The sequence below is a fragment of the Bos grunniens genome, chromosome 6 (genome assembly GCF_055505025.1).
Source record: "Bos grunniens cultivar Pamir isolate PY7600 chromosome 6, Bosgru_T2T1.0, whole genome shotgun sequence".
NCBI classification, from domain to species: Eukaryota; Metazoa; Chordata; class Mammalia; order Artiodactyla; family Bovidae; genus Bos; species Bos grunniens.
The window spans coordinates 51,534,892-51,557,837 of record NC_141170.1 but is presented as its reverse complement, the minus strand read 5'-3'; the positions used below and the strand labels follow the sequence as shown (position 1 = coordinate 51,557,837).

At 40.3% G+C, this 22,946-nt stretch overlaps 1 protein-coding gene across 7 annotated transcripts in view; it reads right to left on the bottom strand.

Moving 5' to 3' along the window:
- The window catches only part of TEC (tec protein tyrosine kinase), a 169,939-nt gene that overhangs the window by 94,043 nt on the left and 52,950 nt on the right, over positions 1–22,946 (bottom strand). For all 7 annotated transcript variants that reach the window (XM_086405869.1, XM_086405871.1, XM_086405864.1 and 4 more), the window contains one exon: positions 20,256–20,441. In XM_086405869.1, the coding sequence (XP_086261995.1) occupies positions 20,256–20,393 (138 nt within the window). In that variant the 5' untranslated portion in view covers positions 20,394–20,441. The remainder of the gene's footprint in view (positions 1–20,255; positions 20,442–22,946) is intronic.

Below are 22,946 nucleotides of genomic sequence, written 5' to 3'. Positions count from 1 at the left end.
TTCCCCATCTATTTGCCATGAAGTGATGGGACCAAAAGCCACTTAGTTTTCTGCATGTCACTCTCCTCTTTCACTGTCATCAAGAGACTCTTTAGTTCTTCTTCACTTTCTGCCATAAGGGTGGTGTCATCTGCATATTTGAAGCTATTGATATTTCTCCTGGCAATCTTGATTCCAGCTTGTGCTTCATCCAGCCCAGTGTTTCTCATGATGTACTCTGCATATAAGTTAAATAAGAAGGGTGACAGTATACAGCCTTGACATATTCTTTTCCCGATTTGGAACCAGTGTGTTGTTCTGTGTCCAGTTCTAAGTGTTACTTCTTGACCTGCATATGGATTTCTCAAGAGGCAGGTCAGGTGGTCTGGCATTCCCATCTCTTTCAGAATTGTCCACAGTTTACTGTGATTCACACAGTCAAAGGCTTTGGCATAGTCAATAAAGCAGAAATAATTAAATTTATAGACTAGAAACTATTAGCCAAGAATGTAACTAAATTTCCTTCTAAATAAAAACAAAAAACATTTCTAGTGGTGTGCCAGTATCCTCACAGTGGAAATGAAAGTTACAAGTTGACATACTAAGTCAGCTTCATTTAGGTTTCTTTTGTATACTGTTTGAGATTCTTAATTTAAAAAAAAATTTTAATCACAATTTAGGGACGAATTTAGGAACCAGAATGTATGGGAAGCAGGCAGCTCACTTTCATTTTCAAAAAATGCCTTAATGGATTTACTTTTTTAAGGAAAATAAGAGAAACTATGTATTCTAAGTTTTATTGTCATTTCTTTTTTCCCCTGATCAATTTATGTTTTCATTTTTTAAATATTTAAATACCTTTGTACCTATTTTTCAAACCCTGCACCCCCTACTTCTGGCAACCACCAATCTGTTATCTCTATCTATAAACTTGGCTTTTTTTTTTTTTAGGTTCTACATACTTAAAAAATCACTCTGTAATCCCAGAGAAAGGCAATGCCAAGGAATGCTCAAACTACTGCAGAATTGCACTCATCTCACATGCTAGTAAAGTAATGCTCAATATTCTCCAAGCCAGGCTTTGGCAGTGTGTGAACCATGAACTTCTAGATGTTCAAGCTGGTTTTAGAAAAGGCAGAGGAATTAGAGATCAAATTGCCAAAAATCTATTGGATCATCAAAAAAGCAAGCAAATTCCAGAAAAACATCTACTTCTGCTTTATTGACTATGCCAAAGCCTTTGACTGTGTGGATCACAATAAACTGTGGAAAATTCTGAAAGAGATGGGAATACCAGACCATCTGACCTGCCTCTTGAGAAATCCATATGCAGGTCAAGAAGTAACACTTAGAACTGGACACAGAACAACACACTGGTTCCAAATCGGGAAAAGAATATGTCAAGGCTGTATACTGTCACCCTTCTTATTTAACTTATATGCAGAGTACATCATGAGAGACACTGGGCTGGATGAAGCACAAGCTGGAATCAAGATTGCCAGGAGAAATATCAATAGCTTCAAATATGCAGATGACACCACTCTTATGGCAGAAAGTGAAGAAGAACTAAAGAGTCTCTTGATGACAGTGAAAGAGGAGAGTGACATGCAGAAAACTAAGTGGCTTTTGGTCCCATCACTTCATGGCAAATAGATGGGGAAACAGTGATAGATTTTATTTTGGGGGGGCTCCAAAATCAATGCAGATGGTGACTGCAGCCATGAAATTAAAAGATGCTTACTCCTTGGAAGGAAAGTTATGACCAACCTAGATAGCATATTCAAAAGCAGAGACATTACTTTATCAACAAAGGTCCATCTAGTCAAAGCTAAGGTTATTCCAGTAGTCATGTATGGATTTGAGAGTTGGACTGTGAAGAAAGCTGAGCACCAAAGAATGGATGCTTTTGAACTGTGGTAGTGGAGAAGATGCTTGAGAGTCCCTTGGACTGCAAGGAGATCCAACCAGTCCCTCTTAAAGGAGATCAGTCCTGGGTGTTCATTGGAAGGACTGATGTTGAAGCTGAAACTCCAATATTTTGGCCACCTGATGCACAGAGCTGACTCATTGGAAAAGACCCTGATGCTGGGAAAGATTGAAGGTGGTTGGAGAAGGGGATGACAGAGGATGAGACAATTGGATGGCATCACCGACTCAATGGACATGAGTTTGGGTAAACTCTGGGAGTTGGTGATGGACAGGTAGGCCTGGCGTGCTGCAGTCCATGGGGTTGCAAAGAGTCGGACGCAACTAAGCAACTGAACTGAACTGATCTGTGGTGTTGGAGAAGACTCTTGAGAGTCTCTTGGACTGCAAGGAGATCCAACCAGTCAATCCTAAAGGAAATCAGTCCTTAATATTCATTGGAAGGATCGATGCTGAAGCTGAAACTTCAATACTTTGGCCACCTGATGTGAAGAAATAACTCATTGGAAAAGACCCTGATGCTGGGAAAGATTGAACGCAGGAGGAGAAAGGGACAACAGAGGATGAGATAGTTGGATGGCATCACCAACTTGACAGACATGAGTCTGAGTAAACTCTGGGAGTTGGTGATGGACAGGGAGGCCTGGAGTGCTGCAGTCCATGGGGTCGCAAAGAGTCGGACATGACTGAGAGACTGAACTGAACTGATGTCTTCTTTAACTGATTTTTACTTAGCAATGCCCTTGAGGTCTATCTCAAGTATTCAAGTGTTAGTTGCTCAGTCGTGTCCAACTCTTTGCAACCCCACAGACTGTAGCCTGCCAGGCTCCTCTGTCTTTGGGATTTCTTAGGTAAGAATATTGGAGTAAGTAGCCATTCCCTTTCTCCAGAGGATCTTCCCAACCCAGGAATCAAACCCAGGTCTCCTGCATTGCAGGAAGATTCTTTACTGTCTGAGCCACCAGGGAAGCCCCGAGGTCTATCTACATTGTTGCAAATGGCACGCTTTCATTTCTTTTTTTATGATTGAGTAATATTCCCCTATGTGCATGTATGTCTCTGTATATCACAATTTATCCATTCATTCATTTATAGATATTTAGATTGCTCCTGTATTCTGGCTACTGTAAATAATACTACAATGAATACTGAGGAGTGTATATCATTTTGAACTAGTGTTTTCCATTTCTTTAGATATATATCCAAATGTGGAACTACTGGATCATATGGTAGCTCTATTTTTAATTTTTTGAGAAACCTCCATAATCGTCTTCTGTAGTGGCTGCACCAATTTACAGTCCCACCAACAGTGCACAAATGTTTCCTTTTCCCCACACCCTCACAAATGTTTGTTATTTCTTGTCTTCTTTAATAGCTATTCAGACAAGTGTGAAGTGATATCTCATTGTAGTTCTGATTTGCATTTCTCTGATGATTAGTGATGTTGAACTCCTTTCCATATATCTGTTGGCCATCTGTTATGTCTTCTTTGGAAAAAATGTCAATTCAGACCTTCAGCCCACATTTTTTTTTTTTTTTTGGCCACTGACTTGTATGAGTTATTTCTACATTTTAGATATTAACTTCTTATCAGATATGTGATTTGTAAATATTTTCTTCCATTTGGTATGTTGCCTTTTCATTTTGTTGATGCTTTCCTTTTCTATGCAGAATCTTTTTGGTTTGATGAAGACCTATTTGTTTATTTTTGCTTTGTTGCCTTTTCTTTTGGTGTCAGATTTAAAAAATCATCAAGACCTATGTCAATGAGTTTACCACCTAAGGATTTTTACATCTGAATTTATCAGGGATATTGATCTGCAATTTTCTTTTCTAGCAGCATCCTTCTCTGGTTTTGATACTGGGGTAATTCTGGGGTAGTTCAGTATAGCTGAAGTCCTGAAAGAAGTAAACTTCAAACCAAGAATACTTAATTGACAGAGTTATTCAGAATTAAAGGAGAGACCAAGAGTTTTCCAGACAAACAATGCTAAAGGAGTCACCATCACTAAACCAGATGTGTAAGGGCTTCTTTAAACTGAAACATTCATATGTTGCATGAATGAGCAACAAGAAAATACTCAGAAGGATAAATCTCATGGGAAATGTAAGTATAAAGGTAGTGGTGAATGGAAACCAAAGGAAAACTTGGGTTTTACCAAGTTTTGGGTAAAACTTGACAGCTTTACCCATGTCATACAAATAGACTTTGAAACAGACTATAATAAAAGGTGAAGAATATGTAATTATCATTACCTAATTATAAAGACGTCAACCCAACAAGACGATACACCATTCATAAGTAATTATGTACCCGACATCAGTTCAGTTCAGTTCAGTTGCTCAGTCATGTACAACTCTTTTCGACCCCATGAATCTCAGCATGCCAGGCCTCCCTGTCCATCACCAACTCCCGGAGTTCACTCAGACTCATGTCCATCGAGTCAGTGATGCCATCCAGCCAGCTCATCCTCTGTCGTCCCCTTCTCCTCCTGCCCCCAATCCCTCCCAGCATCAGAGTCTTTTCCAATGAGTCAACTCTTCGCATCAGGTGGCCAAAGTACTGGAGTTTAAGCCTTAGCATCACTCCTTCCAAAGAAAACCCAGGACTGATCTCCTTTACAATGGACTGGTTGCATCTCCTTGCAGTCCAAGGGACTCTCAGGAGTCTTCTACAATACCACAGTTCAAAAGCATCAATTCTTTGGCGCTCAGCTTTCTTCACAGTCCAACTCTCACATCCACACATGACCAGTGGAAAAACCATAGCCTTGACTAGACGGACCTTTGTTGGCAAAGTAATGTCTCTGCTTTTGAATATACTATCTAGGTTGGTCATAACTTTTCTCCCAAGGAGTAAGCGTCTTTTAATTTCATGGCTGCAGTCACCAACTGCAGTGATTTTGGAGCCCAAAAAAATAAAGTCTAACACTGTTTCCACTGTTTCCCCATCTATTTCCCATGAAGTGATGGGACCAGATGCCATGATCTTCGTTTTCTGAATGTTGAGCTTTAAGCCAACTTTTTCACTCTCCTTTCACTTTCATCAAGAAGCTTTTGAGTTCCTTTTCACTTTCTGCCATAAGGGTGGTGTCATCTGCATATCTGAGGTTACTGATATTTCTCCCGGCAATCTTGATTCCAGCTTGTGCTTCTTCCAGCCCAGCGTTTCTCATGATGTACTCTGCATAGAAGTTAAATAAGCAGGGTGACAATATACAGCCTTGACGTACTCCTTTTCCTATTGTTTTCCTGAACAACATTCTGTTGTTCCATGTCCAGTTCTAACTGTTGCTTCCTGACCTGCATATAGGTTTCACAAGAGGCAGATCAGGTGGTCTGGTATTCCCATCTCTTCCAGAATTTTCCACAGTTTATTGTGATCCACACAGTCAAAGGCTTTGGCATAGTCAATAAAGCAGAAATAGATGTTTTTCTGGAACTCTCTTGCTTTTTCCATGATCCAGCGGATGTTGGCAATTTGATCTCTGGTTCCTCTGCCTTTTCTGAAACCAGCTTGAACATCTGGAAGTTCACGGTTCACGTATTGCTGAAGCCTGGCTTGGAGAATTTTGAGCATTACTTTACTAGCATGTGAGATGAGTGCAATTGTGTGGTAGTTTGAGCATTCTTTGGCATTGCCTTTCTTTGGGATTGGAATGAAAACTGACCTTTTCCAGTCTTGTGGCCACTGCTGAGTTTTCCAAATTTGGTGGCATATTGAGTGCAGCACTTTCAGAGCATCATCTTTCAGGGTTTGAAATTGCTCCACTGGAATTCCATCACCTCCACTAGCTTTGTTCATAGTGATGCTTTCTAAGGCCCACTTGACTCCACATTCCAGGATGTCTGGCTCTAGGTGAGTGATCACACCGTCATGATTATCTTGGTCTTAAAGATCTTTTTTGTTCAGTTCTTCTGTGTATTCTTGCCACCTCTTCTTAATATCTTCTGCTTCTGTTAGGTCCATACCATTTCTGTCCTTTATCAAGCCGATTTTTGCATAGGAGGACTTAAATATATAAATATTAACCAACCCAAAGGGAAAAACCACAATGCAATAACAGCAGGGGACTTTAACACCCCATTTACATCAATGGATAGATCATTCAGACAGAAGATCAATAAGAAGCCATCTGCCTTAAATGATACTTTATATAAGATGTACTTAACAGATATACACAGAACATTTCATCCAAAAAGCAACATAATACATGTTCTTCTTCAGTGCACATGCAACATTCTCAGTTTCTGTTTGGAGAGACGAAAAAAGTTCTAGAATTAAATAGTGGTGGTTGTTGCACAACATTATTAATATACTTAATGCCACTGAATTGTACACTTTAAAATAGTTACAATGGTAACTTTTATGTTATGTGTTTTTACCACAATAAGAAAAAAGATGCCATGAAGAGAAGACAAGTCACAAAGCACAAACAAGTATTTGCAAAGCACATACAGATAGTGGGTTTGATTCAGAATATGTATTTTATGTATTCTAAAAGTACATTTTAAAAGGCAGAAAACTTAATAGAAAAAAAAAAAGGAGGAAAAAAATCGAAAGGGGCACTTCAACAGAGAGTAAACACCGACAGTAAATGAAAATAGGTAGACTTGCTCACCCTTTTTAGTAACCAAGGAAATATACGTTGGAAAAAAAAAAAAATGTTATCACCACTCCACACTCACCAGAATCTGGCTACCCACAGAGGCAGAGGTGAAGCTGAACAGGGAAGGAAAGTCCAAGTCTGAGCAGGTAGGGGAGGTGGGGACACTGCCGATACATGTTTAATAACTATTTTAAGACTTGAGAATCATATTTAGCCACGAAAAGGACTCTATGACCACACAATCCAACTTCTTCATTTTAGGGTTGAAACTGAGGTACTGCATGGATAACTCACCTCCTCAAGATCACACTGGCTGCTACTGCTGCTGCTAAGTCACTTCAGTCGTGTCTGACTCTGTGTGACCCCATAGACGGCAGCCCACCAGGCTCCCCCGTCCCTGGGATTCTCCAGGCAAGAACACTGGAGTGGGCTGCCATTTCCTTCTCCAATACATGAAAGTGAAAAGTGAGAGTGAAGTTGCTCAGTCATGTCTGACTCTTCGCGACCCCATGGAATGCAGCCTCACATCAGCTAGCAGAGCCAAAACAACCTCACACCTTCTAACCACCAACCCATGTTGCACTGAGCCCCAGTATTCTGATGTGCATGAATGTCAGGGCCAAACTATGTCACTCCCCACTCGTAACCCTCCAATATCTTGGTGCTCGGGGCTGGTGCACTGGGATGACCCAGAGGGATGGGATGGGGAGGGAGGTGGGAGCAGAATTCAGGATGGGGAACACATGTACACCCATGGAGGACTCAAATCAATATATGGCAAAACCAATACAGTATTGTAAAGTAAAATAAATAAATTAATTAATTTTTTAAAAAAGAAGAAGAACAAAATTCAGTCTTTTCCATGGTTGACAACAATCCATGTACAAACTTGCCCAGGTCACCAGCCACCTCCCCCACCCCCACCAACCCCCCCACCCTGCCAACTCCACTTCAGTCCCTCAGCCTCTCTGCTGTTTCTGGAGCAAAGAAGTACCCCATGTCTCCCTTGGGGCCTTACTTCCTGGATTCACCTGCTGGAACACCCTCCCCTAGGCTTCCATGTAGCTTTCAAGTATTCCTGCTTAGGATTTTAAATACTTTTATTTTTCTTAATATATTTTTAAAAATTATTTTCTTCTCATAATTGGATTAAATTTAGTAGAAAATAACCCTTTTATAGCAAGGTTGGTAATATAAAATTGTGCCCCAATGTAAGTACTTAGAAATAATATAGTATACTGGTTGGTTACAAAACAGATATATAAAAATCAAGAGCTTGATTACATATCAACAGTATCTAACTATAACACATCCTAAAAATTCACCTGTTCATAAGAGTAACTACAACCATAAAATACTCAGGAATATATTTAGTATGAGACTTTTTAAAAACAATGCTAAAACTTTAATTAAAGAAAAATAAATTGACAAATTTAAATAGATAAACTAGCTTGATCTTGAAAGAAAAATTTAAGAGCATAAACTATAAATGTGCTTCCTTTACAGTGGAGATGTCTGGGGGTATTTCACTCGCAGATTTGTAGTTATTATCAGATACTAGAACAAATAGTGTCTCACAAGTTCTGCAAAAGCAGATCCAAGTCTTGAGAGGCTTGAGGCTTACACACCTTGGGGAGAAGATTCTTATTTTCAGTGCAAAATTATAAATGCGAAAGTGCTAGGGCCCTTCTAGGGGCTTTACAAATCCAATTCTATGGAATTGAAAGGTTCTAATGCTTACTTTTCTTTACCTTCCCAGTCGATCTACCTCTAGTGTTATGAAATATAAAACTGAACAACACAACATTCATCAAACCAGCATTCATTCTATCATGTGCCAGTGGACAAAAGAGACACAGGGTAAACGCAATGAGAGCACCACCAACAGATGCTCAGAGGTGCCAAAAATGAGAACTAGCCCTATCCCAAGGTATGCATGGTTTCCCAGGTAGCAGAGTGGTAAAGAATCCGCCTGCCAATGCAGGAGATACAAGAGATGCAGGTTCAACCCCTGGGTCAGGAAGGTCCCCTGGAGGAGGAAATGACAACCCACTCCAGTATTCTCGCCTGGAGAATTCCATAGACAGAGTAGCCTGGCAGCTACAGTCCTGCCAGGGGGGTCACAAAAAGTCAGACATGACTGAGCACACACACACACACACACACACACACGCACGCACACACACACGGTATGCATCTCCCCTAGTGATCAGACTCTACAAATGCAACTAGACTACAAGGAGCAAAGATCAATGAAATCACCTGTGATTAGTGACTTATTAGGAAAATGAAATGGTTACACTTATTGCAAAAAAAAAAGTCTGTATCTGGGAAAAGCCAGATGCAAGACAAAAACTCTGAAATACATTATACTAAAAAGACAGAAGTGGGTAGACAATGCAATTTACTTATAACAACAACAATCACTGACACTTGGAATGGCACCTACTATATGCCAACTGTCCTAACTACTTCATATGCAGGGGAATCCATTTACTCCTGACAAAAACCTTTAAGGAAGTACTATTATTTGCCCCAGTTTAATGATGAGGAAAATGAGACACAGAGAGATTAAGTAATTTGACTGAGGTCACACAGTTAATAAGTAACAAATTGAGAATTTGAACCCACACGATCTGGCTCCAGAGTCCATGATCTACTCTCTAACTCACAGAAAAGCAATTAATTCAAAGATGGACCTCAGACCACAACAGAAGTTCCCTACAGTGAAGAAGGAATAGAAAACCGCCGATAAGCGTGTTCTAGAACCTCTAGAAATATACTCTCTCATCCAGTAGATATTGGTCTTGTTTCCTACATATATTTTAGTCATAATACCTATCTTAGAAAGTGATTAAGTGTGATATCTGAAAGTAAAAGAATCACTTTGTTTAAAAACAAATTTTAAATTCCATATTTGACCTTTAGCTTCAAGCTGCTAAATTTTCCAAGAAAATTCAAGTCTCTACCCTTTTTTTGATGTTGTACAATAATCAGTGCTTCCTTGATGGCTCAGACGGTAAAGAATCTGCTTGCAATTCAGGATTGAACCTGGGTTCAATCCCTGGGTTGGGAAGATGCCCTGAAGAAGGGAATGGCTACCCGCTCAAGTATTCTTGCCTGGAAAATTCCATGGACAGAGGGGCCTGGCAGGCTACAGTCCATGGAGTCACAAAGAGCTGGAGACGAGTGAGCAACTAACACTTAGCCAGGACTGAGTTAGCCTAAAAATCAGCTTACTTAACTATTTAGAAAAAATATTTAACTACTTATCTACTACTTTAAAAAGCACTTAACGTCTTACTGCAATAGATTTTATGGGTTCTCTTCAGCTGTGATAATGTTCTCTACTTGTTGGGATAGAATATGAATATGAATAAATTCATCTTTAGTTGAGTTACCTGTGAGTTTTCTTTGTGAAGAAACATTTGACCATTCATACTTTGAAATGAGGGCTTCCTGGGTAGCTCAGCTGGTAAAGAATCCGCCTACAATGCAGGAGACCCAGTTCAATTCCTGGGTCAGGAAGTTCCCCTGGAGAAGGGATAGGCTACCCACTCCAGTATTCTTAGGCTTGCCTGGTGGCTCAGATGGTAAAGAATCTGCCTGCAATGTGGGAGACCTGGGTTCGATCCCTGGGTTGGGAAGATCCCCTGGAGAAGGTTATGGCAACCCACTCCAGTATTCTTGACTGGAGAATCCCTATAGACAGAGGAGCCTGGTGGGCTACAGTCCATGGGGTCACAAACAGTCAGACACGACTGAGCAACTAAGCACAGCACAAGCACTTTGAAATGAACTATTTAAAGTTAAATAAAATGAATTATTTAACCAAACCCATTTTAAAGTTCTGAAGAGTTACAACTTCAGTTTAGCCCTTTCCATTTCTTTCATCTAAGCATTCACAGGAATGTGCTCTTTCTGTGGGTCCCTTTTCTGTACAACTATAATTCACTGAAATGCATAGGGTTCCCAGCATCTCACAGGGGTACAATGAGGAAAAAAGCAAACACAATTCAACATCTGCTAAAAGAACACCCTTTCAAGATCTTATATATAAAGCTACAGAAGGAAAGGAGGAAGGAAATGTATGTTTAGAGGCGGTCAGTGAAAACACTATTTAAGGAAGTCCCCCTTCATGGGAAGGAACATAATGTGGTTTAACAGCATGCTAGCCAGAAAGATAAGGCATCTTGGTTCACCTAGTCAAATGGGATCTCACTTCAGAGAAGGTACAGGACTTAGTTGTTCCTCCTTCAGTGTCTTCACTTGTGAAGTAAACGGTGGAGAAATGGTTATCTACACATATACTTTATGGAGATGCTATGGAGAACAGAATATTGCAAGTGTGTATGTAAAACCCCTCTACGTTTGTGAAATCTAGGCTACGTAAAGTCTAAGAACAGAGGGAAACCCAAGGGCGAGGGAAGTTCAGAGTTTCAGGTAATCCAGAAAAGTATGGGCGAGTGCAAATAACTGTGGCATACAAGGACAAGAACTCCAGGTGGCAAGAAGTCCCCTTTGAAACAGACTGGATGCAGGATAGGAAAGTCTACCATTATGAACCCAGAAAGGCAGAACTATAACTTAATCAGATTGTAAGCTTAACAAAACCAGGATCATCCATTTTTTGGTTTCCCCATCCCTATCTTATTGTGTGTGTGTGTGTGTGTGTGTGTGTGTGGTCAGTCATTTCTGACTCTTTGCAACTCATGGACTATAGCCTGCCAGGTTCCTCTGCCCATGGAATTCTCCAGGCAAGAATACTGAAATGGGCTGGCATTTCCTTCTCCAGAGTATCTTCCCGACTCAGGGATCAAACCCGGGTCTCCTGCACTACAGGCAGATTCTTCACCATCTGAGCTACTGGGAAGTCCGTGCTTCCTCTACTCATTTAATTTGGCCTCTTTTCTAATTGTCCTTCAGGACAAGTGATATCATATCTATCCTCATCAACAAACACTTAATAGAAACTACTAATTACAGAACTAGCTTCTAAGATTTCTAAGGATCCCCAGACCAGCAGCTCATGATGCAGAGAACAAAACTCATCTTACAAAAACCATGATGTCAAATACAGTTCTTTAAAAAAAAAAAAAACTGCAACAAGTGACATACACTTCTGGTTAAAACAAGTTTCTTTTAAGACAGGCAGGTGGGAAAGGGGGGTACAGAGAAACACTGTTTCCACTATACTGCCATTTCCCAGACATTCTGGGAATTGGTCTTTTCATAATTGCCTTCAGTGCCTACAGCACAGTTTTCTGAATATATTCAGTGCTAAAATAACTATACAAAACTTTGATGTAAATTTTATTTTTTGATAACACTAAAAATTGCTGAAAGCTATGAATAAATTAGGTAATACCATTTCTGAACAGAAATGCTAATTTTTTCTTACAGGTTTTGTCTTTCTCATCATGATACAAATAATTAATGAATAAATCACAACTATTATAGCCAGATCCAGAAGTGTTTTTGAGACCTAGAATTCTTTTATTATTTCTACTTTTAGGTAGCATGAGGACCAAACCTTTGATTAAACTCCCACTTCATTTACTAGAAATTACTCATACTGTAATGTTCTCCATAAAATGCTTTATATGACTAGTAATTGTTTAACACAGAAAAATAAAAAGTTAAAATTGAGGAGGGGGCGAGAGAAAGGGAAACAGGAACAAGTGATTTCTAATCATCCCAGGGTACCAGGCTAAAATAATTTATTTCATGGAAAGGTGATCTTCAGCTCCTAATGATGACCATGAGAATGTGAGCAAGGGAATAACTTATAATGATTTTAAATCTGATTTCATGCATGTGGACTCTCATATACAGTCACTGAGTATTCATGATATAGTTGGCATTTTACAACAAAGAACAGTATTTCCTGTATACCGTTCTCTTCCTTGCACCATGAACATTTACAATTTGTATGTCTTGACCTACTAAACACAATGCATGATCAGGGATTAGATGCTGGACTTGGGAGGGGAGGTTTTGAAACAGCTATGAAAACATCAGTGGAATGATGAATGAAATTTGACCATGGCTGCTGCTGCTGCTGCTGCGTTGAGTCAGTCGTGTCCGACTCTGTGCAACACGGCAGCCCACCAGGCTCCTCTGTCCCTGGGATTCTCCAGGCAAGAGTACTGGAGTGGGTTGCCATTGCCTTCTACTATTTGACCATGGACTCTGGACCAAATAATAGTATTGTATCAGTGTTACATGTCTTGACTTTGACCATTGTACTGTTGTTCTAAAAGAGAATATCCTCATTTTTAGGCAATATACAACAACCCATTTAGTGGCAAAAAGGGATTATCTACATGGGCCTTTGCTGTGATCCAGTTAAGACTCTACACTTCCACTGCAGAGGGCACAGGTTCTATTCCTGATGCGGCCACAAAAAAAAAAGAAGAAGGGGACTGTCTACAACGTATTCTCCAGTGGTTCAGAAAACATGCATAGGAAGAGAAAGAGACCAAGTAACAGACCAACAGAATGACAGAGCAAATGGGGCAACCAGAGGCAATTTGTGAATCTAAGTAAAGTTTATCTGAGAATTCCTTGTACTAGTCCTGCAACTCTTCTATCAGTTTGAAACTATAGCAAAATAAAAGGTTATAAAAATACTTTAGGAGAGTGGATAGAACAAATGGTGTTATCCCCCTCTTCAGTCTTAAATACGTTTCTGCTTCCTAGAGGAAAAAAAAGAAAGTGAATACTGTTCGATGGAAATAGATAAATTGGCAAATAAAGAGGGTAAATCAGACCCCTAGGACTTCAGATCTACATCTTGGCTGTTTTAAGTGATGAAGAAGGTCAGATCCAGGAGAGTAGAATAAGAACACAAATACGAATCAAGAGTGGGAGAAGAAGAGACAGAGAGGAAATTAAGACACAAGACAGGAAACTGATACAACCTTATTTCAGAAACATGGAAACTCAACTACCAGTGAGAAAATGAGTTTTCATGGGATCACAGAGTTGAGACTTTTCAGAGCCAGAAAAATCCCCTAGTACACTAGCCACTTTACTGTTTATGGAGTATTTAGAGCTGTCTCACTTTTTATAAGCTGGAGAATTGTCTGGAAACCTCTAAAGCCTGATGCCAATGCTCCCAATTGTCCTGAAGTAAAAGAAACTATATCTTCTACTCCATACTCACCCCCCAGAATCCTAGAAAGTGCTAGAAGATACAAATCTTCAGGTAGCAATAAGAAGGATCCTATAAACTTATACTTTCCCCTAGGAGTCCACCTAGTCAAGGCATACAACTAAGGGAGAAATAACCAATAATCTCAGAAGCTTACAAGCTCTTATGCCTGCATCACTAGAGTCTCCAGGTTCCCAGGGTCAGTCAAGCAAACAACAATATGACCCAGAAGACACAGAAATACGGGAGATGGCCCAGGATATTCAAGAGACTCATGCCATCATCTTGTAACTTCCTCCACCATCAAGACAGTTAAACTGGCTAAAAGGTTAAATTTTCAATCATCTCATCACATAGAATGTTTGATTTAAGTACAAAGTAATAAAATGAGAAGGGAGGCATTACAGAAAGAGCACTGAACTTACAGTTAGAATACCAAGGCTCTAATCCTGACTCTTATTCTTACTAGCATCATGATAACCTTTTTGGTTGTCCATGATATTTTTTGGGCTCCAAAGTCACTGCAGATGGTGATTGCAGCCATGAAATTAAAAGACGCTTACTCCTTGGGAGAAAAGTTATGACCAACCTAGACAGCATATTCAAAAGCAGAGACATTACTTTGCCAACAAAGGTCCGTCTAGTCAAGGCTATGGTTTTTCCAGTGGTCATGTATGGATGTGAGAGTTGGACTGTGAAGAAAGCTGAGTGCCGAAGAACTGATGCTTTTGAACTGTGGTGTTGGAAAAGACTCTTGAGAGTCCTCTTGGACTGCAAGGAGATCCAACCAGTCCATTCTGAAGGAGATCAGCCCTGGGATTTCTTTGGAAGGAATGATGCTAAAGCTGAAACTCCAGTACTTTGGCCACCTGATGCGAAGAGTTGACTCATTGGAAAAGACTCTGATGCTGGGAGGGATTGGGGGCAGGAGGAGAAGGGGACGACAGAGGATGAAATGGCTGGATGGCATCACTGACTCGATGGACATGAGTCTGAATGAGCTCCGGGAGTTGGTGATGGACAGGGAGGCCTGGCGTGCTGCGATTCATGGGGTCGCAAAGAGTCGGACACGACTGAGCAACTGAACTGAACTGAACTGCTGTCTGCATAGGATAAACCTGCATAGGAAGCCCTGCCTTCTTTGAAGGGTTGAGGTCTCCCCAAATCTCCTTTGAACCAACCAGCCATCCTACTGGGTACTGAGGACTCAACTCTCCACTCAACTCCCGAAAATTCGAAAATAGGAAAGCTTTGAACCCTGCCCTCAAAGAGCTTGAAGTCCAATGGGGGAACAGACACATAAACAAAGTCAAGCAACCAAGATGTCTCAATAAAAATATGGGACAGGGCACAGAGGGCTGATGGGGGCTGGTGAGTCCACCACTGGTGTGAGGATTACAGAAAAGGCTTCAGAGAAGGTAAGGACTGAACTCAGTCAGAAAAGATGAGCAAGTGTTGACTAGGCCTCTCACCATATTTTTGATGGATAAAATGTAGATAGATAGACTGATCCTGGCAGGCATGTGGAAGAATATATCACTCCAAGCTGATTGAACAATACTAATAAAGGTACAGTGTGAAAGAGTACAGGTAGAAGACACAGCTGGAGATGGAGGAAAGACAGAGGGAAGACAAGGAAAAATGGCATCAAGTACCTTGTATTCCAATCTAAGGAGTTTTAACTTGATCCTAGAGTAGATGCAAAGCTATAGGTTTTAAGTATCCTTCTGAAGTCTGTATAGTTGAAAGATGAAGATTCAAAAGTAGAATCAACTAGGGCAGTGATCCACCAAAAGAATGAAAGTGGGAGCTGGAATAAGACTCTGATGAAAGAAAGGAGAATTCATGAGACTTGGTAACAGACTGGATGTGTGTTGGGTTGAGCAGTCATGGCAAAGGAGTTAAGGGTGTAAAGAGACAATATATATGAAAGTAATTTCTAAACTACAAAAACAATTGAAAAACATTGTTTTATAAAGTCTAGGTAAATAGTGACAGAATCAGACAGAAACCTTAGTTTTGTCTGATGTTAATTTTCTTCTACCACAAACAAACGGTTTTAAAAAATCATAACTGAAAGTAAGAAAAATTTCCTCAAAACTTTTAAAATAAAAGTTTATCTGTACTATAAAGAGATTTAATAGATTTTTTTCCTTAATTTTCCCTGGAGTATCAAGGTTGTTTCAAAGATAGGCTTTGAATAAATAGTCCTGTAATTCATCGGTATTTGATTGACCTAGTGTAAGTTTTTATACATACAAGTCTCATGTTGCTCATTTTTTGAAATGGGAGTCCTAATAAGATGTAATACACTATTCTTTTGAGGAATAAAGAAAATAATGCATGTACTTAGCACAGTAGAACAGTACCTGGCCATATCTGGTACTCAATAATTTGTGCCATAACTACTACAAATGTGTCGGGAAAGAGCTAACCTAACAGGCCTGTGAGGCTGAAAAAGGTCTGCTTACAAGGCTGGTCCTTGGCTGGCATCTGGGAACTTGGACTTTGGGAGGGGGAGAGCTCTAACATTCCCAGTGCTGATAAGAATAGCTCACTGGGTCTAAATTGTACAATCTGGTTTACACTGAACACCTGCTTTCTTTCTGGAGTCTGGAGTTTTGGTACATGCTTTGACAGAGGGTGTCTATGTGACCAGCCCAGTGAAAACCTTCAGCACTGAGTCTCCACTGAGATTCCCAGTGAGAAAACATTTCACAACTGTCACAACGGGAGCTGAAGGAATTATACACCCGCTTTGTGACTCTACCGAGAGAGAACTCCTGCAAGCTTGTGCTTGGTTTCTCCAGACCTGCCCCATGCACCTTTTGCCTTGCTCATTTTGCTTTGTCTCCCTTTCACTGAAATAAATCATAGCAGTGACCTCAACTCTATACTGAGTCCCATGCAATCTACTGAATCCCTGAACCTAGGGATGGCCTTAGAGATCCCCAGCACAACTAGTCTCCCTGTTCCTCAACCTCATAAACTACTGGCCAGTTTTCAAACCAGAGGAGTATTACAGACAACAAACCAACCAGATTGATAATTTCAAAGTCGAATTATAAAACTTCCTGATTTCTCAAGTAACAATAGTTGCAGATTTATATACAACTTGAAATTTCTGTATTCAAACATCTCATCATATAGAAATCTCACCATTCTTTGTTTTCTATTATTTAATAGGTCATTTTTCTGATTAAACTCCAGTCCTATTCTTCCCTAGATTCCATCTCAAAACCAAGTGGAGGCTCCAGCAGAATATGAGGTGGTCTGATCTATGTGATTAGTTCCCTAATCAGAAAGCAAGATCACAGTGTCCTCTGTGCTGTGTTATTACAAGAAGAGCAAACAATATAAATTGTCAGTAAGATCATTTATCAGTTCACTAGAAGATGCAGAAATATGAGCTAGTTGAGAACGAATAAGAAGGACAAACCAAAAAATGAACCACAGCAGAAACTAAAACACAAGTTTTCCAACATCACATTTGGAAGAAACAGCTTGACTGAATTTCCCAATGAATTTCCCAGAATTCCTGGGCATACTTCGAAAAGTACAATAAACTGTACTTAGGGTACAAGAAAATTTTCAGTAAAGTCCTGCTGCCATCATATCAAAGGAGCTGGGAAGTAGAAAACCTGGAGAAGACTGATGTCTGACTCACACTGTGATTAACTGAGACTTTTAATAAAGGATAAGAGTCACTTAATAGCTATAAAGAAACCACGTAGCTACTAGATCAATCAGTAGCCTACCCACTGTTTCTCTTCTAAAACAGAATATGAACAACTAAAATAAATATATCTGGGGCTATCCACTTAAAAGAGTTTTATATTTGTAACAAAATAATATTTTTAAAATACCTGTTGATTTCCATGGGTTACCCACATTACAGCCCTTCTTAGATCACAGCTTCTAAGGTAAGGGAGATGGTAACAAGAACACTGATCCACGGAAAACAGAAAACTGGGCACATTAACCCAAACAGGGAAGAAACACTACAATGACATGCTACTGGGCTTACCTAGAAGCCAGGTTCAGAGCTGTCATGAAGGAATTAAGCCCAGTATATCAGAACCTTTACTTTATGAAGAATTCAGATTCTTATCTTAAAATTCCAAACTTTTTAATATAGGTAAACATTTGTTTTTAATTGTGGGAGGAAAGCAAATCTGTAATCATATTTTCAACTGAAGGTCATAAGTGTCCCAATGAACATCAGTTCCTGAGAAAAGAATCCAGGAGGGATAAAAATGCCCAGCTCCTGGGATAAGTAAGGGCTCAGGCAGAACTAGCTAATGCGACTAGGCTCCCTGGGCCAGTCATCAGTAGCCAGAAAGGAGATGAATTCTTTTTTTTTCCCATTAAAGTATAGTTGATTTATAATATCATGTAAGTTTCATGTATACAGCATAGTGGTTCAGGTTTTTTGCAGATTATATTCCATTATAAATTATAAAATATCGAGTATAATCCCCTGTGTGTCGGTGTGTGCGCTCAGTTGTGTTCGATTCTTTGTGACCCCGTGGACTAGCCCATCAGGCTCCTCTGTCCATGGGATTTTCCAGGCAAGGTAATTCCCTGTGCTATACAGTAAATCGATGATAAGTGTCAGAGGCTGGGCTTTTTTTTACATGTTGTGACAACTTCCTCATTCTGTCCTTTCTGGTTCTCATGGTGGCTGAAGCTGCTTCCAGGAAAGACAGCAGGTCAGGTTGTCAAACAAGAGGGTTTCCACTCTTCTCTTTATTCTCCCTAAGCTAAAGCAATGAGGGCCTTTTTAACTTTGTATCATCTTTGTATTATCATTTATCATCTTCAAAGTGACTTAACAATTACAAAGAATTTCAACTGTAACAGTCCATATCTCTAAATACGTAAAGTAGGTTTCCAAGGCTTTCTTGGTTAGTAAAGGACCACACTTTCCCATGTTTACTTTTTTTTTTTTAACACTGTGAAACATTTATTTTTGTTTGCAGAATTAAGCATGATTTTAAAACCAGTACAGAAAAATATTAAGTTATGCTGGGCAAGAGGTGAGCAAGTTGTTTCAGTATTTGTTTTCTATAATTCAGTTAAGGAGCACAAAAGACAGCATCATTAACCCATGTTTACTGTAATATTTCTATTCTTTTCTTATTATACTATTCAAACTATAACAGATCATTATCATACAGCAAAAATGTATTAATGTTTCCCTTAAATTTTATTTTAGATTTTAAAATAATTCATATTTCTAGTCTTACCTGAAACTCTTTGGAATCCTGAATTTTTCAGATTTAATAAATGTATTATACCTCATATACCACACATAACACTCACAGCAAGAACTAGGACAGCCCCACTCAATTAAACACATGATTATTACCAAATATACCCATATCCACTAAGATAAAAACTAAAAATAGCTTCATCTAAGGTCAGGTTTTACAACTGAGTTTTTGAAGTTTGGGTCTTCAGCATTATGGGGATTTAGGAAGGTGGATAAAAGACTGAATTATATGAACCTGCAGAATTCCACAGGTCACAATGACAAGCCACAACAGAAATTAACAGAATTGAGGGCCACCAGTGAAAAGCAATGTCATTCTGTCTGTACTGGGGGAACCAAAACACAGAGAAATCAGTGGGAGAAATTAGTGGAAGTAAAACAAAAACAAAAAGAAGCAAATCCATTTCTGAAGATGGTACTCCAGAAAAAAAGTAGAGTAAAATAAAACAAAACATCAAGATCACCAACAATCTACTAGTAAACAACTAGACCACGGCATGTGGTAAACAAGGGTGACCCAGTCTCTCCAGCCATCCCCTGGGACTCGAGAAAATGTCTAAAAGGGAGAACATGGCTGGACCTGCAGTACTGGATGATGAGTCCCCAACACGGCAGGAAGAAAAAGGTGGGTCAGAGGCTACTCTACACTCACACACCTCATCGAGTGGTAGAACCAGAGGACAAACCAACTTAAGAGCCAGGAGCTGGATGACAACATGAACCCCATGCCAGCTGCTCACCAACCAGGTTCTCAGTGAGCCACTGTCCCCTGCTCCCATCAAAGGAACTTTGTACTAGCTGCTTAGCACCAAAAAAGTTGAACAGTTTTGCTGCCAGTCAACTTCATCAAATCACTAACCAGTTTTAAGTGACTTCCACCGAGTAGTGAAGAAATATTCATATAGAGTGATGGACATAGACACAGTTTGTATGTGCTAATAAAGAAGACTTTGATACATAATATGAGTTTATGCGAAAAGGTCATTTACAAAACATACCTAATGAATTCCACAAGGATCTAAAACTGATGTAGGAATTTATTTCCTCTAACAGATTAATTCAGTAGGCCAACATAAAATGTATACCCACGTATACTAAACCCATAATTAACAGACGTGTGAAAATGTCCATCCATATTCTAAACTTTTTCTTTCAAATCATTAGCTTAACTTCATTAGCTAACAAATCATTAGCTTAACTTCATTAACCTAAAGCTTATTGCATAAGATTTGGAGGGTGTGAGGAATGTCAGTGTCAAAAGGCAGTATCAACATAGAAAGCAGCAAAGTAAATTTTGATTGTCTCCTACCTCTGGGCGACCCTCGTAGTAGGTCAACATGGACTTTGTGAGCACAAAAAGTCTCTCTTTGTAGTTTAAGGGCGACGTCTTCTTTTTCTGCTGTGACCTCTTAATAAGAATCTCTTCCAGAATAGTGTTAAAATTCATCTCGGTCTTCTGATCACTCTTTCTCCTGCCATTGAAGATCCCAGTGTTCTAAAGTAAGAAAATTAACAGTTGAAATAAAATGCAACATGTTAATTATCCAAGGACGCCAGTCATTCCAAATTACAAAAACAGATTTTACTCTGACAGCTGGAGCTGAGGAATGTTACTCTATGCACCCGGACAGAAAGTGCCTGGACAGGGCATGAAAGCTCAACCTCCTCTTCTTCCCTGCTGCTGCTGCTGCTAAGTCACTTCAGTCGTGTCTGACTCTGTGTGACCCCATAGACGGCAGCCCACCAGGCTCCCCCGTCCCTGGGATTCTCCAGGCAAGAACACTGGAGTGGGTTGCCATTTCCTTCTCCAATGCATGAAAGTGAAAAGTGAAAGTGAAGTTGCTCAGCTGTGTCCAACTCTTCACGACCCCATGGACTGCAGCCTACTAGGCTCCTCCATCCATGGGATTTTCCAGGCAAGAGCACTGGAGTGGGTTGCCATTGCCTTCTCCCTAGCCCCATCCTTTTCCTCCAAGTCCCAGGATTTGATAAGAAAACCTAATCCAAACCGCCATGATGATCCACTCCTTTGTCCCTCCCTGCCAATCCCTTGGTTTGCTGGCACACTCTACTGCTATTTGATTGCAGAGAAACAAATATCTCAGAGGGAAAAGTACATTTCATCACCTGCATGGCTAGTTTAGGCTGGTATTTAAATTGCCTCAGGATCTTGGTACACAAATAGACAAGCACATAGGCATGGCAGACTTGAACAAAATGAATTACCACAGTGGTGTATGGCATCAATTTCCAGTTGTAACAAGGATGTAATCTTAATAAGCAACCTCACCACCAGAACTACAAGGATGCTCTCTGATACCTACACTACCATTCCCCACTTCTCTTCCCTGTGGCTCCTGTCTCAATCACAAGAGAAAACGATTCCCACCCAGTTACAGCTTATGCTACTCAGCTACCCTACCCTACATGGCTGCCCCTCAAGGCAGAGCTCCTCTGTATGAGGTCCTCAGTCCTGTATTTGGAGCCCCCACATCTAGACTATCCATGCCCAGGCTAATAAGCCTTCCAAAATCCAACAAAATTTCACTTTCTGAAAACCAAAGACACTCAGTAAAGGGCTGGACATTTTTATCTGAGACGAGTTGAAAGGACAACAGCCCTTTCTTCCCTTCCTTCCACCACACCCTGACAAGAAGTTACTGTGTATAAAATCATAGAGGCAGGGACTTCCCAGGTGGTCCAGTGGCTAAGACTCTGGGCTCACAATACTGGGAGCCTGGGTTCGATCCCTGGCCAAGGAACTAGATTCCACATGCAGCAACTAAAGATCCTGTATGCCACAACTAAGACCTGACACAATTAAATAAATTAATAAAATATTTTTTTAAAAATCAGAGAGGCAACAGGAGTCACGTGAAGAAAATAAGTGGTTATCAGAGAGCACAACTGGGAACTTGCCACTGAGTTTGGCAGTGAGAAATTTACAAACTTTTTGGCCAACCCAATACCAACCTCAGCCAACATGATACCACCCAAGCTGACACCCTGGCAACTTCCTTGCAACTCCCTACTACTGATCTTTCATTATCCAATCAGGCCCTCTGTTTTCTGTAAAGTTACTTTACAACAGCTTAACCTCTGAACATCAGTTTCTTTCATTCATAAAACATGGAGCTAAATATCACAAGGTTACTGTGAGGTTTAATGAGATGTGAGAGAGAACTTACTTATTATGAAACACTGTACAAATGTTTATTATTGTTATTTTTTAATTCCAGTGTTCTTTTTTTAGCTTGAAGAATTATCATCTGGGCCATGAAAATAGCTTTCCAACTGGTCTTCCTTTCACCCCAGCTCCTGCCTCCTTTTATTCAAACTACATGCCCTTTATTTTCATTGGCTCAGCCTTCAAAGACACCACTGTCATCATGCCATTATTCCCACTGGCTCAGCCTCCAAAGACATCACTGTCATCACACCACATTCATTCACTGGAAATCCTCCATGCCTCCCCAAAGTCCTCCTCATCACCTGCAGGATAAAGTAAAAATTCTTTAGCCAAAACACTAGACATGGTCCACAATTTAGCTGCAACCTAACATCCAACCTTTACTTTTACTGCTCTCCAAACACTCCACCGGAGAAGGCAACGGCACCCCACTCCAGTACCCTTGCCTGGAAAATCCCATGGATGGAGGAGCCTGGTGCACTGCAGTCCATGGGGTCACTAAGAGTCAGACACAACTGAGCGACTTCACTTTCACTTTTCACTTTCATGCATTGGAGAAGGAAATGGCAACCCACTCCAATGTTCTTGCCTGGAGAATCCCAGGGACGGGGGAGCCTGATGGGCTGCTGTCTATGGGGTCACACAGAGTCGGACACAACTGAAGCGACTTAGCAGCAGCAGCAGCCAACACTCCACATCCCAGTCAAAATAGTCAGCATTCATTCCCTGGCCTAGAGAACCCCCTCTCTCCACCTATGAAAACTACTAGCTCAAAACTCACCTCCCTGATGAAGCCTTTCCTGATGGTCT